The sequence below is a fragment of the Cetorhinus maximus genome, chromosome 20, assembly GCF_964194155.1.
Source record: "Cetorhinus maximus chromosome 20, sCetMax3.hap1.1, whole genome shotgun sequence".
NCBI lineage: Eukaryota > Metazoa > Chordata > Chondrichthyes > Lamniformes > Cetorhinidae > Cetorhinus > Cetorhinus maximus.
Genome location: NC_135898.1, coordinates 64,603,684 through 64,621,738, shown reverse-complemented (window position 1 = coordinate 64,621,738; position 18,055 = coordinate 64,603,684). Strand labels below are relative to the sequence as shown.

Here is an 18,055-nt window from a genome sequence, read left to right as displayed (position 1 = left end):
GCAGAACACATCCATTCAGTCCGCTGGTGTGATCCCAAGTTCTAGTCATCTGTCACTTTACAGACTGGCTGAATTTGTCCTCACATTTAACATCTTTCACTTTGATTCCACGCACTTCCTTCAAATAATTAGTGTTCTATCGGAACCTATCTGGGTCCTAGCTACACCTACCTTTTTATGGGTATGTGGAGCATGCATTGTTCCAGTCCTACTCAGTTCCTCTTCCTCACCTCTTTTTCTGGTACACTGATGACCATAACTGTATCATTTCCTGCTTACACCCCAATTGGCCCACACCTACTCTAACCCATCTATCTTTGGCTTCCTATACTGTTACAATAAACCTCAATATAAATTCAAGGAACACCACCTCATCTTGCAATTAGGAACTTTACATACTCCTGGGCTCAATATTGAGTTCAAGAATTCCTATCATAGCCTCTGCCCCCATGTTTACAGATAGCAGCTGTTGGGAGTGATTTGCCATTGCCATTTATACCTCCTCTATGTCCACCTCCTGTTTCTTTACTTGTCCCATTATCATCTCCTTTTGCCTTATCATTTAACTCTCCTGCCTTCCACCCTATCACAGAGATTCCCTTTTGTTTTACCACAATGCCCCCAAGCTATTGTACTTGTTTAAAACCTGTAGTTATTCTCTATCTACAGATGCTGCCGAACCAGCATTTTGTGTTTTATTTCTATTTTCGGGGTGCATTGCTGCACATTCAACCAATTTCATGGTAGGAGTGTACTTGAAGGCCCACAGAAATTGAGGGCCTCAATAGTCTGTCTCATTTCATATAAGCCCTCTTCACAAAAGAGGCTGTCTATTTAAAGCATGAATGTGGCTCTATTATAATTACCTCATTTGTTTCAGAAAGATCAGCCCCATTTTTCAGCAGCAGTTGGACCAGGTTATCATGGCAGTTGAGCACTGCAACCTACAATTTTAAATAAATGGTACATAAGGAACCCTATGAAACTTCAAATGTCACTGTGAAGCTTCAAAAGTATAGTCAAGGACATGATTGACCTAACCAGATTTGAGCACGACCAAATTTGGTATTGGATGATCAACTGGTGTGCACCAACGGTGGCCAAGACCTCAATTATGAAGAAACAAAATTGGATATTGTTCCAGGGAAGTGGTGCAGATAGGAGATTGTGAAGGTTTGGTCATCAAAACCAGGATGGTAACATTGTAACAGTTGGATGGTCAGGAGAGGCAGATGAAAGTTACAGCGGATGCTCAGCATTGAGCTCTGGGTAATTTTCATTGTATATAGAACTGGTTTAAAGACTTTGGGACATTCAGGAGGATGTGCACAGCAAGGCAAACAGGGAGGTGCAGAAGGTGGGATTGTGGGAAGACAGCAACAAAAATAAATCAGAAGAGGAGGCAGAGGTAATGTAAGCAGAGGTCAAAATTGCTGAGGCTGAGGAATAATCCAGCACAAAGACTGAGCAGCGAAAGCAGTGAACATTTCAGCAAGGAAGTCACCAGGGGACTTTGGAAGGCGAGGGAGGTTTTGATGCTGCACCCAATCCTACGGTTACATCTACTATTTCCAAATCACCGGCAAAGAGAAAAATGGCATGCTTGAAAGTCCATTATACAGCCAAATTATTTATTAGCTTTTCAAAGCTGTAGTTGGAACAATTAGTTTTCAGCGTTTTATAACACAATTAGTCTTCAGATCACTGGAAGCAAAGAACAGTACAAGTAGAGACAACCTTCTTCCAGAAGCTTCTAAGAATCCAAAAGGACAGACAACTGTTAATTGCAAAATCCTGTTTTGTTCAAATTGTTTACATGTTGTGTTTCATTTACACTTAGCTCATTACAAATGTTTACACGCAGCTGAGAGAATTGCAACTCCTGTTAGTAAGAAGTACAATTTATCATTCAAACATTAATGTGACTTGTAGGCAACAAGATTAAAACTTGTGGTTCTTTTTCATCATCTTAGTGGTGTACTCAGTCCTTTCCTTGTGTCTCTGAGGCATTGGGCCATTGACTGTGGTACTCTCCACCGTCAATTCCCTCACAGTAATCATTGTCCTGTTGATGATGTGGTTATTGTTCAAATATGTTAAAGGATGCAGCTGAATTAACATGGTATTAATGGGTACACGTGATCACAAGGTTGCAAATTACTTAAGGATGAGGAAGGGCATTCAGCCCATTTAAATAAATCCATCTAGAATAACATTACTATCCCCCCATTGCTGCATCTGGTTGCTTTCAAAATGTTTCCAAAGTGTTCACCTGCACTACTCTGCTCAGAAGTCCATTCCATGCATGATCACACCCTGTGCGAAGAAGAACTCCTGATATCAGTCCTAAATTTAGCCCTTACTAGATGCAACCTGTGACATCTTGATCTACTTCCACAGTTTAATTCTGAATTAACATTCTAATGGAGGTTCAATGGACCTGCTGTTGTCGTCCCAGGGACCACAGATACCCTTCTCCAGTTGATCGCTCGGGTTGGCGGGATTGGAGAAGAAGGCAACAAAATCAGCCAAGTTGTCAGGCTCTACCACCCCAGTCTATGTGACAGGATAGTGAAGGGGCATCCAACAGCCTGAGCTGCTGTGACAGGGGCTGCGAAATTTAGATTGGACAAGGTCTTGGTGGTCAGTTTCCCTGCTTGATTTTCCTCGATTTTCTGCTTCTACACTGCCTGATTTGGGGCGGAATTGCAAATGAAAATCCAGGCTAGGATCTCTGACGTAACAGTATTGCAGTCATGTGTTCCTTTCTTGGTGGATGAGGCACATACTGCCATTGTGCATCTGGACAGAAATTTTTTTAACTAACTCTTGTTACAGAGTTGTCTTATCGAGGGCTCAGCTTCACTTTAGTTTGTATGGGGTATCAGCAGGGATAATGGTTGCAATAGGAGGAAATGTGGCAGGAATTTGAACTAGTATGAAGCGCTCGGGTGAGGTATTACATATAAAGTTCAGCACACTAACATTTTAGTGTGATTGTCTCTGCATATATATGTGTGGTTTGCTACTAGTGTTGCAGAATGAAGATGCCTATATTACAATTTCATTTTGAGGTTGTCAGTACTACCATTGCAGTCTGAGGATATTTGACCAACGTGTGGTATGAGGTGTTCACATCAGGAAGGAACTCAATACCTACCATTAGTGGTGTTTTTCCCATCTTATCTTGGATATTCACATTTGCACCTGCTTTAATTAAAACAGAAGCAACGTTGGTATTGCAATTCAGGGCAACAACTCGCATTAATGGTGTCCACGGCGAGTGTCCTTCAGTGATGTCAACCTATTCACAATAAACAAAAGAAAACCGGACAAGTATGTATGCCATATTAAAACAGCCTTGGTTACCTCATTATGTAATGCAGTCGATGAGGACTGATTAGTAGGGCAGAAAGAACAAGTCCATCATATGTAAGCACGGTGCATTGATCCAGCTGCCTTTCTATTATTTATTTTGGGAAGTAACTTTCCCCCCGCCAATTCCGATAGTTCACTGCCAAATACTAGGATATTTGTGAGCACAGTCTGCTATGCCAGGACCTCAGAATCTTCCTTCTGCCATGTCAGCACACCCTGAGTCACCCCATAAGAGAATAACTGAGAGCAGGAGTTCACCACATGGGGCATTAAAGGTGTTAAATGAAGGTACTAGTGCCTCACTATGCTGTGCAGTCAACTTGCCATTCTAATAGCTTTATTATAAGTCAACTTAAGTAATTAAAATAAACAACAGAGCAAGTTCAACATCTGAATCAGCCATTATTCATGCCCTCTGCCAGCCTCAATTTGAATCCACACCAACCTCAGGCTCTGAGGGCGGAATTTTAACTGCCAGGGTGGGGGAGCTCGGTATTAGGTTAAAGCTCTGAAAAATGATGGCATGTGGGGAACCCAACATGTTCTTCATTTAACAGGGAACATAAAACCCCCCTTAAAGCTGTTGGGTCAGACACTTAAATATGTTAAGTAGCAATTAACTGACAATTTAGCCTCGCAACCTGGCTTTAGTAGCCAGCGCGCAAGTTTCCTGAGCTGCGTAGATCTCGCCAGAGTCCACTGGACAACAGCACAATTGGAGGTCGTACAGCATTGAAACGTACACACTGGAATAGTGATACTGAATAGCTGTGGCCTTGCCAATGTGAAAGACTTGTATCCCTCACTTGCCTTGAAAGTGTGATTTCCCTGACTTACAGGACAGTAAGAACTTTATGGAAGTCAATTCACTTACTCTGTACCTTACTCACCTTGGCCTAAACTTACTCTTAGCCTTTGTTGTAGACTGAGAACAGCGTATGCATTATATCAACCTGAGAGGAGGAGCACTAATGCCAACACCAGCAGCAGCAGTGGCAGCTGCCTTCCCCACAGCCACATGCCACTCCACAGAGCTCCAGCTCAAAGGGAGTGTCTGTCATGTCCCTAAGACATGAAAGAGATCATAAACTGTTTAAATCAAACCTTTTTTACTTATTTAAAAAGTGGATTTTGCTGAACCAAAAGATGGCTGCTACAGGTAACATGATTCACAAGTTGGCTACAGGTCTGAAAATTTCTAAGAGCAGTTACAGGACAAAAGCAAAAGTTTGAGTGTAAGAATAAACTACACTTCTGATTTAAACCTAAAGAGAGTTTGCTGCAAGTCACTTTAAAAATTGACCTCATCCTTGTGGAATCTCACACCTCTTATTGTGAAGCCACATTACAATCAACAAAACCATGTACTAACAGACAACTTGTCTCCCAGCCTGGTCCGAAAACAAAGGAAGAGCCATTGAAACTCATTATACCTGCAGAGGCGCTAATAGCCACCATTTATCTCCTACGGCAAATAATGGATTTTGACCAGGGCCATTGAAACTGCTTGTTAGCCTGCAACTGACTCGTTAATCAGCAACATCACATGACCTAAGCTTCTGGCCTTTGAAAAGTTTTAATATTACATTTCTATACACGCAACTCAGTCTGCTGTTTAACCTCCAGCCTGCAAACACCATAGCAGGTCTCCAGGCTGACCAATAGCCCGCATCAAATCTAAGCCTCCTCAAAGCCAATTTCTCTGGAAGATTCCTGCCATCACCTGCTGAACAGACCAAGTCTCTGTATACCCACCCCATCTTGCTGCATCATCAACTTTAAAGGAATTCTGCAACTGCTGCTTCAGTATTACCATTTCAGCTAGCTGAACCCACCTGAATTGTAACTCCTCCCTGAAGGAATGCTCACTGGACACTGATTATCTGGACTGTAGCAATCACGTGAACTGATATCTATACCTGTGTCCTTTTTCTTTTAGATTATTCATAGTTGTAAAAACTCCTCTTTCCTATCTTCTTATTGTGTGCTTGTGTCTGCATGAAGTTGCAACCATCCCTCGGGTTTGAATGTAAGAATAAACTATACTTCTGATTTAAACCTAAAGAGAGTTTGCTGCAAGTCACTTAAAAAGTTGACCTCACAAACAGGGTTTGGGAAACATGCCACAGCCTATGTCTAAAATTAAAACACCTCTGCTTATAGGCAGATAGCAAGAAAAATAAAGGAGATTCAGTTTGCCTTTCTCCCCTGTCCATTTGAGAAGAAATACCTCCAAAACAGGGTCTACAAATATAGGATCAGCTTGACATGAAGGAGGAACAGTGCCTCAGGAGCCTTGGTTCTTTGTGACATCTCATTACTGACATCTGCAGACTTTTAGAATAGAACCTCATTCCATGACAGCCAGGTGCACATGCACTACCAGCGACCATCAAGTTCACCAAAGCACTGAATTTCTTCACCTCTGACTCCATCCAGGCATCTGCTAGGGAACATCTGCAGGATATCAGAGTCTGCATCACGTAAGTCATATTCCAATTCACAGATATCATATTTGCCAAGGTCATCCAATGTGTGCACTTTGACATTGATGAGGACAATCAGATATGGAGGGTTCTTGCCAATGCGACAGTGCCTGGATTTCCACGGGTTCAGGGAGTCAGAATGCATATAATTAGTAATCAAGGTACCCTCAGATCATCCTGGAGCATTCATCAACAGGAAGGGAATCGATCCCCTCAAGGTGCAGATCGTTCATCCATGTAAGGCCATAACGCATTTATCCCAGAAGCTGTCATTACTCCTACATCCTGCACCAGTCAAGGTTATCACAAGTTTTGCACCTCCAAGTGAATTGAGCAGATGATTCCTTGAAGCAAAGGTTATCCGTTGATGACCTGGTTGATGATGCCTCTCAGGAGCCTTGCTAATGATATTGAAGAGATGTACAAGAGCCACATCACCACAAGGACTATCATTGAGCAAGCCATTGGCTGGCTGAAAATGAGATTCAGTTGCCTTGACAGATCGGGGAGTGCTCTTCAGTATGGACCAACAAAAGTGCCCAGATTGGTGGTGGTCTGCTTTGTTTTGCACAATATGGTGCTGCAGAGAGGAATGGAGCTGCAGGGTGAGAAAGCGGTGGACTGCTCAGCATCCTTCAATGAAGAGGAGGAAGAAGAAGAGCAGCTTGAGTCATAGAAGCATAATGTGTCCAGAGTGGCTGCAGCAGCAATTTTGGCTGCAAAAGAAGCCTGTGATAGCCTCATATAGGTATAGTTCAGATAGTGTATGAGCCTAAAGCCAAAAAGCACCCTCTGGGCTCAACTCTACCACTGCTCCCCCCATCTCCCCCACCCCACCCAATCCCCTCCATCTCACTACCATAACACAAAGCATTCCCATGGTCATAAATAATTCCATCACAAGCACACAATTTGTACATATTCCACTCTCGGTGTACCATTCTGAAGAAGTCTTTTGTTCATTGGGGAATTGGAATTCAGCAATGGAGAGGGCAAAATGATGGACAGGTCATATTTTTAAAAAATCTTCCTTCATTTACAATTGCACAAATGAAATAACACTGATTATAAAATACCCAAGTGAATCCCCTTGTGCAAACAGTGAATATTTTGGGTAAATAAAATTGGGCTAAATTGAATACTTTTGAACCATTGTTTGGATTTTTGGGATTATATAACCTCTTGGGTCAGATTTTCGTGACGTCAGCAATCTTCATGAGGGTGGGGTGGGGGGCGGGTGCTGTGGGCCTGCTAACTCACCTGCACTTCTATTGGGGATAATGAAGCTGGTGAAGGGCTTTTTCAAAGCCTGTCTTCTTGAAGTCTTTTGAAGTTGCTGGAGGCAGCCAGCGTTTAGGAGCTGCTTGCTTCAGAACAGCTGTAGGTAGGCATGAAACAGGACAGTGCCGAGTCAGGGAGATCAGAAATGTTTGTGAATGTCAGTGTTAATTCTGATCATTGGGTAAAAGAACTTACTCCTTTGAAGTGAAATTTGCAGCAGCTCTTCACAGGTCAGGGTAGGAGTCAAAATTAAGAACTTATCCATTTCAGGGGGTGATCACCCTTCTGGCAATGCATGGGCATTGGAGCAGTGGGTAAGGCTGTTCAGACTCCCACCTGAGCACCAGGAAGCATGTAACTGGAAATGGGTGCTGCACCCTCAAAGATCATGGCCCTTGAAGATGAAGATGAACCTGCATAGGAGGGAGGACAGTTGAAAGAACTCTTTCAGTAGAATCAGATGGCCTCATTACACATGATTGGTCAAGAGCCCAGCTTCATATAAAGATTATTTCAGCAGGGATTTCTGTTTTGAAAACTGGAGAGACCTGTTGACTTTTCTTGATTGACATCTTTAAATGGTTATAATAAGTTATTTCTGTGATCTATTTTATCAATGTCCCAATGTTTATTTACACAAGATTAAGAGGTGTGAAGTGCTTAAAGCCCCTGTTATTGATACTTTTATTGGGTTGTAGGAACAGCAGTTTTTTTTTCAAAAGCAGATTTGTGAATGGGTGGATTTTTTTTCTGAGCAGTTCCACACATGCCATGGTTACTACATGGCTCATTGATTCTATACTTCGTGTACACTGGGGGAATGGGCATGCAAGGGCCATGATTTGGCATACGGAGCCGTGGGTCAGGGCCTGAATTGGCAAGAGTTGACAAGGAGGGCATGGAGGTGGCATGGGGAGTGGATGGGGCAATGAAGGGGTATGAGGAGTGGGGGACTAACAACCTTCAATACAACTGGGACGAAATCCCAGAGAACCAAAGCAGGCACTCAGCCACTCCAGTGACCACCTACACTCTGCTTCTGGAGTTGGTGGACCCAACTCCATCCTGCACCCCTGCCTCCCCAGCCACCCTGGAACAAAGATCGCAACATTTTGGGTGAGAACAGTGAGTCAGGAAATTTTCCAACCTACCGTACCTGCCTCGGTAGTGAAAATCCTGCCCAAACTCTCTCCAGGCAACCAGTAGCCTGAGCAATGGCTGTAATGGCCGTATAACTGAGTCCCACATTTCATCTGACCCACCTCCATTCCGGCTGCCACTGGATCTATTTGGACTGGAAGCCAGCCTCCACATCAATTAAGGGTTCACTGCTCTGGAAATCTGAACTTTAGTCAATTTCACACTGACACAAAAGCAAACCTGGCTCCTGTTTCCTGCCTCTGAGTCGAAAATCCAGCCTATTATGTCCCTAAAGTGAGGGATGTCAGTGCTGGAGAGCAAAACTTTATTTTATTTTTTATCAACTGGTCAGAGTATCAACTATTCCCAGCTCACGTACATCATAACTTTGAAAGAAACTCTCTGAAGTCTCCACCAACTCAATGCTTCTCTATGACCCCAGCAAAAGACTCCCCTTCAGGCTCTTTTAATTTGGCCTGTTTTGATGGCACCTTTAAAATCTTAAATGAGAACTGCCACTTTTATAGGAAAATCACATAGCAAAAACATGTGGAACAAATTAGGACTTTTAATGGTTCCAGTTGTTTAACATTTATAAAGCTTTCTAGTTAATAAATTACATACCTTGCAACCATCTTTGATCATCCACTCAATCACATTGAGGTGTTCCCCATCTGTAGCCCAGTGCATGGCAGATGAACCCCCATTGTCTCGGGATTCCCATGTAGCTCCAAATCTCCGAAGACATTTAACAACATCCAGGTGCCCAGCAAAACAGGCTAGCGTTAAGCTGTAACATGAGAAGGGTGTGTGTATTGCCTAAAAAAAAATGTCACATATGATTTCCTTCCCTTTCTAGTATTCCCCACACTTTAGAAACAGTAAATTGAAAACTCTGTATTTAAAATTAGTTTTGAAGATTAAAGCCATATTCTTACATATGATTCAACACCAGCAGAATTTCCTTTATCACTAGATTGAACCAGGTTGTCAAACAATCTCTCTGATGCCCTTCTCCCATTTGCTTTATTCATTGTTTCATCTTACCTGTCGTTACCGCTGCCATTCTTCTGATTAGCATCAGCTCTCCAGGGACTGGAGAGCTTCTGGCCAATCTGATTGGCTGGCAGGTGTCCAAGGTGGGATTTCCTCCTAGTGACGGGCGGAAGCCCACCTTATGCCCATCAGTGCTCATTAGAGCGTAAAATGGCACTGGGCCTGCCGGTGTCAGCTGAGCCCCCGCCATCCTGAAAATTCAAGTCCTAGTATTTGTTTCTTTTACATTGCAACCCTTTTCCAATTTGCAGGGTACCTACCCTCTCTTATTTCATCTTGCCCCTCCTAATCAGCCATATCCAATCTCATCCCAGTTCAGCCCACACACCAACCAGGGCAAAGCACTTTGCTCCAATCAGCAGCCCATCCACCATCTTAAATATCCACTCCCTGCAGCATCAGCGCATTATGGCTGCAGTGTGAACTATCTACTAGATGCACTGCAGCAACTCACTAAGGCTTCTCTGAAAGTATTCCTAAAACCACGTCATCTACCAGCATGAGAACACCATCATCTCCATGTTTCCCTCCAAGTCACCCATAACCTTGACTTGAACATACATCACCATCCCTTCATCAATGCTGAGTCAACAGGTGGGACTTTCGGGCCCCGCCCACCACTGGGATTGTCTGGTCCTACATTTGGCTGGGCCATCGAATCTCCCACGGCGGCTCACGCCATGACAGGGTCGGAAAATCCCGGCCAATGTCTTAACCTAACAGTATTGTGGGAGTACCTTCACCACACGATGACAGCAGTTCAAGAAGGTGGCTCTCTACTACTTTATTAAGGTCAGTTTGGAAATAGCAGTAACTGTAGCCTTGCAAGTGACGCCCATATTCTATTTTTTTTTAAATGTTATACATTTTAGGCTATCCTTTTGCACCCAGGCTTTTACCATCACATCTCATCTTTCTCTGTACTATTCTGCAATGTTGTTCCATCCTATTTCATTCTTGTCGTTTCCATTTTCCTGAATCATCCACATGTCCTTTCTCATTCTGTTCTGTCTTGACAGGATTCCATTGATTTTGCTAAAAACTTTGTTATGATTTCACAAGAATTCAAGAATCAGGAGTAGACCATTTGGCCCCTCAAGTCTGTCCACCCTGTAAAAAGATCATGGCTGATCTGATTGTGGCCTCAACACCACTTTCCTGCCTGTTCCCCATAATTCTTGACTCCCTTGTCGATCAAAAATCTAGCTAACTCAGCCTTGAGTATATCCATTAACTCAGCCTCCACTGCTCTCTGAGGAAGAGAATTCTGCCAACTAATGTCGCCCTGAGAGAAAAGATTTCTCCTCATCTCAGTCATAAATGGGAGCTCCCTAATTTTTAAAGTATGTTCCCTAACAATCCTGCAAAGATGTATGTTTATAAGCAGTCACTTCAATATTAGCCATCATCACCTTTCCCTCGGGGCAAGGTTACTTTGTACGAGGGAAATGAAGCTCACAAACATTAAATTATACATAAGCATAATTTAGTGGCTATGTCTGCCAATATTTGCACATTACACATGTAGTAAAGCAGAACATAAACTATTGATGTTCCTGGTGTCTGTGATTTCCTCATTGTATGCATTGTAAATATTTGCAGAAATGTTTCAGAGAAACATAAATGAGTGTAGGTATAAATTGTTCAATATTTAAATAGATGGCTATAAAGCCTTTATGACATCAAACTTAGTGAAGTATGAAGCATAAATGTGATTGTAAATGTGCAGATAGCAAGCTTTTCAGGTTATGATTAACTTACTGTCTCGAGATCACCCACCTGTAAACTGTTGTGGTTTCATATGGAACAAATAAATCAACTCAAACATTTTCCATTTTGAAGATCAGATTTTAGCTGAACTGCAAGATACAGTATCACTGTAATATAAAACTCTGACCTGTGACTGCTGAGACAACAGAAATATACAGCTCCAGTTTTCCCAGTCCCTTTCTTCATATGTGTTTATTCATAATAAATAGTGGGGCTGTCAAAGAGATAATTTTTCCCACAAGTGTCCCAGATCCAGAATTCACAAATGGCTAATTTGTAAGTGAGTTGCCTTGGTGACCGTCCCAAATGGGGTATTATATCTAAATGTCTAGATAATGTACTGAGTTAGTACCACAAATAAAAGTTCAATTATTAAACAATTACAATTTTAATATTTTTTTTTAAAGAACCATTTTCTAAACGCTGTGTATCAACAGCCATAACAGATAGACTGTTGGGAGTTCTGGTGTTATCACGTATTCCAAATGCCTAATACAAAGAATGGTATTTTGAATCCTCCTTTTTTCTCTTCTGCACACAGTTACTAATGTGTTGAGGGCTTGGCTAATGACTAATTCCCTAAAATTCTGTTCTCAAAACATTGGTGACCTACTTACCTTACATACTATTTCACATCTATTGATGTTTTCTACCTTTTCTTTCCCCACAAATCAACTTTGCACCATCTGGTTTTCTACATGCGCTGCATAGCCTAGGGGGCAGTTGATATAATTTTCATCTGCAGAGTTTAAATCCTAAGAGAAATTTTACCTTCCAGTATTGTTTGAGTTGGCTCGCCATCTGAAATCTTTCTAAAACCATCAGTAAGCCATCATGTGGCTGACTTGGTGTGATAGATTGAGATAGGGACCACACAGAAACAAGCATGAATGTTGAAGGATGCTTTAAATTATTTCTTTTACACTGCACATTTTTACAAACTATAATTTTTAAAATATAGGAATCCTCACGAATAGATCTCACAACAAGGCTGTGGCTAAAATGTAGACAGATCCTTAAACTGTGCAAGCTGCCTATTTCTGGACTACCAAGAAACAGCCATATGACTGAGACACCTAGGATAAATTCTAAAATCATGGATTCAAATATTGAATTCAACAGGCTAACAGAATAGAAATTAGGCAGTTAAATAATAGAAATGTCGGAAATCAACACTGATCTCTTAGTATCAGAAAAGATAAAACTCAACCTAATAGTTTGGGTGTAAGAAGCTACAATAGAAGTAACAATATTACCACCATTTTCTGTATTTATTTTAAGTCGCTGTTATCCATAGTTTTTTTTTTCCTTTTTACTTAGTTTGATGTGGAATTTGTCATTGGCAATCTAATGATATGTTGGTAAAGGCTGCAGGAAATTTCTGGGATTTCAAACATAAGACTCCGGAAATGTACATATTGACATATAAACATGGAAATTCAAAAACCACAGGAAATTAAAGCCAGCATTTTATCATTGAACCACTAAAGGATTTTGTATCCATTGGACAAATGAGTACCTTTGGTATCATTCCTGAGCAGCTAAAATAAGTGGATCAAGAATATCCACCTTCACATTTCTGAAAGAGTAACAAGTAGGTTCACAATTAAATTCTTTTGAAATTTTCATACTAATGGCAGAAAGTCTCTTTTAAATTTTAAATATCCTGTTGGCACTTCATGCCCACACATGAAGAATGAGCGGATCGGTGGGCTGCTGACACCCATGGAACCACATCTAACTTTCAGAAAAGGTACAAGATAAAGAAAACTCATATATTAAAAAATACAAAAAAGGGCAGATTGGTGCTGGGACAAATGGTTTCCTTAGATGTTAATTTTTATGAAGTACTTGAGTTTACAAATAATTTAGAATTCAGGTTATCATTTGAGTTTTCCAAAAACAGTTGTCATATAACTGGTTACTGGTCAATATATAATTGGAGTTCTTTGAATACACACTGTTGTGTCTTATATTTAACGTTGTTTCTTTTGTAAAAGAGTGAAAGTTGATAGTCCTAAACTCATTTAACACCAATATATAAAACTCAGTACTAATGGGCGGAATTTTCCATAATTGAGCGGGTGGCGGGTGGTTTTGGCAGCGCCCACCCCGCTGTCCCGAATGGCAGGAACTCCATCCTGTTTCTGCGCTTGGAGCCTCATTAATTATGCAAATGAGCGCATCGGTCCGAATCGCCTGGTGGGTCTGGAGTTGATTCGTGTGGCTGCCATCAGCTGGCATTCGCAGGTCTGGGTGCCATTTTTAAAGGACAGTCCAACACACAATCTCACTCTTTCCACAACCCACCAGAGATGTCTGGCAGCCAGAAGAGGAAGGTCGAGAGCTTGCAGAAGGCAGCATTCCGCTTCACACACCAGGCCCTCCAGCCTTTGATCAGAGGGGTACAGGCGCAAAGGCATGTGCCCTATCGCAGGGATGGCTGCAGAAAGCACAGCAGCCTCACCACCCCATCCTGGGAGGCTGTCACAGATCAGGTGAGTGCAGCTGGCATCCACACCCGAAACGCCATCCAGTGCAGGAAGACGATGACTGACCTCATCTGCTTCACCAGGGTAAGTCATCCTTCAACTCCCTCCAATATCAAACTCTCATCATGGTATCATGTACTCCAACAGCTACTCTCTTCAGGGGTCTCATGCAACCATTAGCGGGGGACATATATCAACACTCATTCTCTCACCGAGACTTTCACATCACCACCGCCCCATCTATCCTGTTGCTCACACTCCATCCTCTGGCCCTTCTGGGGAGGGCTCACCACACACAGGGGACATGCATCTCAACCAACCTCTGCTCCATCGCTTCTCATCACATGCCTATTTTTCTTCTTCAAACAGGCCAAGCTGACGCACAACAGGTCAGAGAGAGCGCAGAGCAGGGGAGGGACAGCCACCCTCAGTGAATTCGAGGAGGCTGCAGCCAAGCTGGCTGGGGAGGACAGGGATCGGTCCTGTGGGGAAGGGCAGATCGACCTCTCCCAGCAACCCAGCACAGATCACAGCTCCATCACCTCATCAAATCCTGACAATCACAGTGAGTCATATGCAGTCTTATCTAGCTCATGCTCCTTAACCAAAACTCTATTTTCTATTTTCTAGGCACCGGCAGATCGAGGCCCCCAAGCCAGTCCAGCACCAGTGCGAGCCCACAGAATTCATCCGAGGAGGAAACTCGGAAGAACTGACATGGCACTCACACACACCCTCCACCAGCTCAGAGACACACCCGTCGGTGGGGCACAGCTGTAGATTAGGCTCCAGCTCACTTTCTGGGGAACACTTCACTGACACATCCTCGCAGCAGTCGAAGGCAGGGACGGCCTAAGGTCCAGCACTCACAGGGCTGCTGGAGACCAGCCACCCGCTCAGTCCGAGTCGGATGATGAGTCTCTGGAAGTGGCTGCCAACTCGATGCTGGAAATGCAATGACAGGCAGCGGAACATCAGGCAGAGATTCGGCAGTCACTCAGCAGATTAGAGTGAACGATAGAGGAGTCCGTCCACGTTCTGTCTGATGTCAAGGCTCTGATATGCGAGCACCTCGGGGTCACTATGGGAAGGCTGGTGACCACCATGGACACCTTGGTCCAGCAAGCCTTGCCGGATTTGCACTCGGCCCTGCACTCCATGGCCACACGCCCCGGTGGGCACCATCAAGATGTAGGCAACATGGGGACGAGGTCCCTTGACCTCCCTCCGGGTGCACCATCTTTTGCAGGAGTCAGGGTGGGGCCCTCGGGCACCCACAGAGAGATTGAGTGTCAGCCGCATACCCCAGGAGCCTCCTCTCAGGACATTCCAAGGGTGTGCAACCACTCACAGCCCTGTCTGCCTGTGACTCCATCCACTCCAGCTTCTCAGGCTGCTGAGGGCGCTTCCGCCCTGAGCAAGTGACCCTTATCAGGCCAGGGTCCTCTAGGCCACCAGAGGACATCCGCCAAAGGCATCACAGACATCAGGACAGAACAGTCAGCAGGCTGTCTCCACCTCTGCTGCGGATGTTGGGGCTGCACCCAGGCTTGGTGGTAGAGTTAGGAATGTTAAGAAAATTTGATGTCACGTTTACATAAGATCATAAGACGTAGGAGCAGAAGTAGGCCATTTGGCCCATCGAGTCTGCTCCGCCATTCAATGATATCATGGCTGATCTGATAATCCTCAACTCCACTTTCCTGCCTTTTCCCCATAGCCCTTGATTCCCTTACTGACTAAAAATCTGTCTATCTCCGCCTTGAATATACTTAACGACCCAGCCTCTACAGCCCTCTGCGGTAAAGAATTCCACAGATTCACTACCCTCTTGAGAGAAGAAATTCTTCCTCATCTCTAACTTAAATGGATGACCCCTTACTCTGAGATTATGCCCTCTGGTCCTAGACTCTCCCACAAGGGGGAACAAACTCTCAGCAACTTGGGTCACGGGTATGCTAGACATGTAAATAAATTGCACTTTTGTGAATACATTTGATGGTTATGGCAACTGAAGGCGTGATTTTGTACTTTGGAATCTTATTTCGAAGCTTAGCCTCCCTCCCAGTCGGTAATAGCGCCCCACTATGAGGTACATATTCCTGTGATGTCAACCTCAGTTGAACTAGTCTCCTTACCTCTTGTGTGATGTCAGGGAGATGTGTTTAAATCTTTATTGGAAGTGTATGATGTAAGCGTTTCTAACCGTGTTTCTTGAAAGAACACCAGTGAATGAGGGCAGCTCATCAGCATTGATATTCCAGCAGCATTTGTGTTTCCTCAGTGGTAGTGGCAGATGGAAAGACATGCAGGGGAGGAGGAGATCCCTCGGGATGTCGACGTCTCAGTCACAGCAGTGTTTGCATCATTAGATGGCGGCGAAGGCTTCAAGTCTTCTCTTGCATCTCTCTTGTTCCTAAGTGGACTCTCTGTTCCCAGAGTGAGCTCACTCATAGGACCCCACAGACCAAAGCAAAGATCATGGCCTGGTGATTTATGAGGCGGGAACGCACAAGTGTGAATGCAGGACTCGTTCTTGCTGCGAGTGGGTGGACATCCCCTCAGCTAAAAGAAAATGGCATTGAGGCCTAGGAGAGATTTGGCCATATTTCCCTCACTTGACTTTACTCTTCCTGGAGCCTGTCAGTGGTTAACGTATCACGAGCACGACTCCCACGTCTTCCTTCCTCCACGGCGCGATCGCGCTCACACTGACCCTCAGCAGCTTCCTGAGGTTCTTGAGCCTCCAGATCTTCATCCTCCAATGAGCTCTCATCCTCCTCCAGGTCATCCTCTGGTAGGGGATCATCTCTTTGCATAGCCAGATTGTGAAGGGCGCAACACACTGCGATGATGCGGGAAACCCTGTTGGAAGTGTATTGTAGTGAGCCACCTGAGCGGTCCAAGCATCTGAAACACACCTTCAGGAGCACTATGGTCTGCTCTTTAAGGGAGCGTGTGGAGCTGTGAGCAGCATTGTACCTCTCCTTGGAACGACTCTGAGGGCGACGCCCTAGTATCATCAGCCAGCATTTCAGTAGGCATCCCTTATCCCCAAGCAGCCATTCCCGCAGACATAATGGACCCTCGGGAATCTCAGGCATCTGGGAGTGACTCAGGATGTAGGAGTCATGGCAACTCCCAGGGTACTGTGCACAAATGTGCAGTATGTGCTTCCAGTGATCACACACCAGTTGTACATTGATGGAATGATAGCCCTTGCGGTTTATAAACATTAGGACCTGCTGCCATGGAGCCTGTATAGCCACATGGGTGCAGTCTATTGCACCCTGCACTTTTGGGAAACCTGAGATGGTGGTGAAGCTGGGGAATCTCCCAGCTTGGCTATCTTCATCCAGAACAAACCTGACATAATGATGGGCCTTCCTGTAAAGGACATCTGTGACCTTTATGCATCGATGTGTTGTGGACTGAGAGGTCTGCACGGGTCGCCTGTTGATCCTTGGAAAGAACCAGAGGCCAAGAAATTGAGCACTGCGGTCACCTTCAAAGCCACTAGCAGGGGATACCCTCCAACTCCATGTGATTTCAGGTCTTACTGAAGAAAGAGGCATATGTGATGTACCAGATCCAAGTGCATAAATGCACAGCATTGCCTCTCAATCATTTATAAATAGGAGACTCTTGGACGATAAACTCTAGGTCTGGTGAGTCACCTCCGTTACCTGGGTCCCTCCTCCTGACCCTCCTGCTCAGGCTCTGGCTCCATTTGACCATGTCCCTCCTGCTGGTGCTGCGTGCAGAGTCGCCTCTCCCTCCTTCACCTCCTCCATTGCATTAGGACCCTGACAAAGGCAGCATTGAGCCCTGGATCCATATCTGATTTTGCCTTCTCTCTGAAAGGAAACATTGAAGATATTAATGATTCAAGCGGCAAGAAAGCAAAGCTCAGAAGATGACATGTTTGGAGACTGTAAGGGTCCATAGTTTTTCCTGCCCTATTTGCATGGGTGGCTGAGGCACTAGCGCACACGAGGTGACCAAGGTGGCATCGCAGATATGTAACATCTTGAGCCCTGCGTGGGATGCTAAAGTTTCATTGAGATGAGTGACCCGACCTAGCTCTGTGCTCCAATCTCTGATGTGGCATTTTAATAACCAATCATGTCAATGAGTGGATGCCCTTTGGCCCATTAGGAGTGTCGAATCTGGTGAACACGTGACAGACCTTGATTGATGGAATACCATATATGATACAACAGTGCCTCCTTCACTATTGCCTGCATTCCCAAATTATACATTCCTACGTGTTACTCTTGAGATACAGAGATTGTGATGTGAAGCCACTGAGTCTTGAGTAGCCCTTTAACAGTTTAACAATGGCTAATGAAGCCATTGGCTTTCAGTGGCTTTCATCGCAAGGAGGTCTTCCTCCTTTCTCTCTAAGCAGACTCCTGCTCACTCCTGCGGAAACAAGAGGTTAGAGGGCGA

General features: G+C 44.2%; 1 protein-coding gene across 1 annotated transcript in view; it reads right to left on the bottom strand.

The window, feature by feature from the left end:
* Window positions 1–18,055, bottom strand: part of fank1 (fibronectin type III and ankyrin repeat domains 1) — a 72,714-nt gene that overhangs the window by 4,087 nt on the left and 50,572 nt on the right. The window contains 5 exon segments of the mRNA XM_078565201.1: window positions 867–944; window positions 3,161–3,304; window positions 8,910–9,075; window positions 9,333–9,437; window positions 12,631–12,690. Coding sequence (XP_078421327.1) covers window positions 867–944; window positions 3,161–3,304; window positions 8,910–9,075; window positions 9,333–9,437; window positions 12,631–12,690 — 553 coding nt within the window.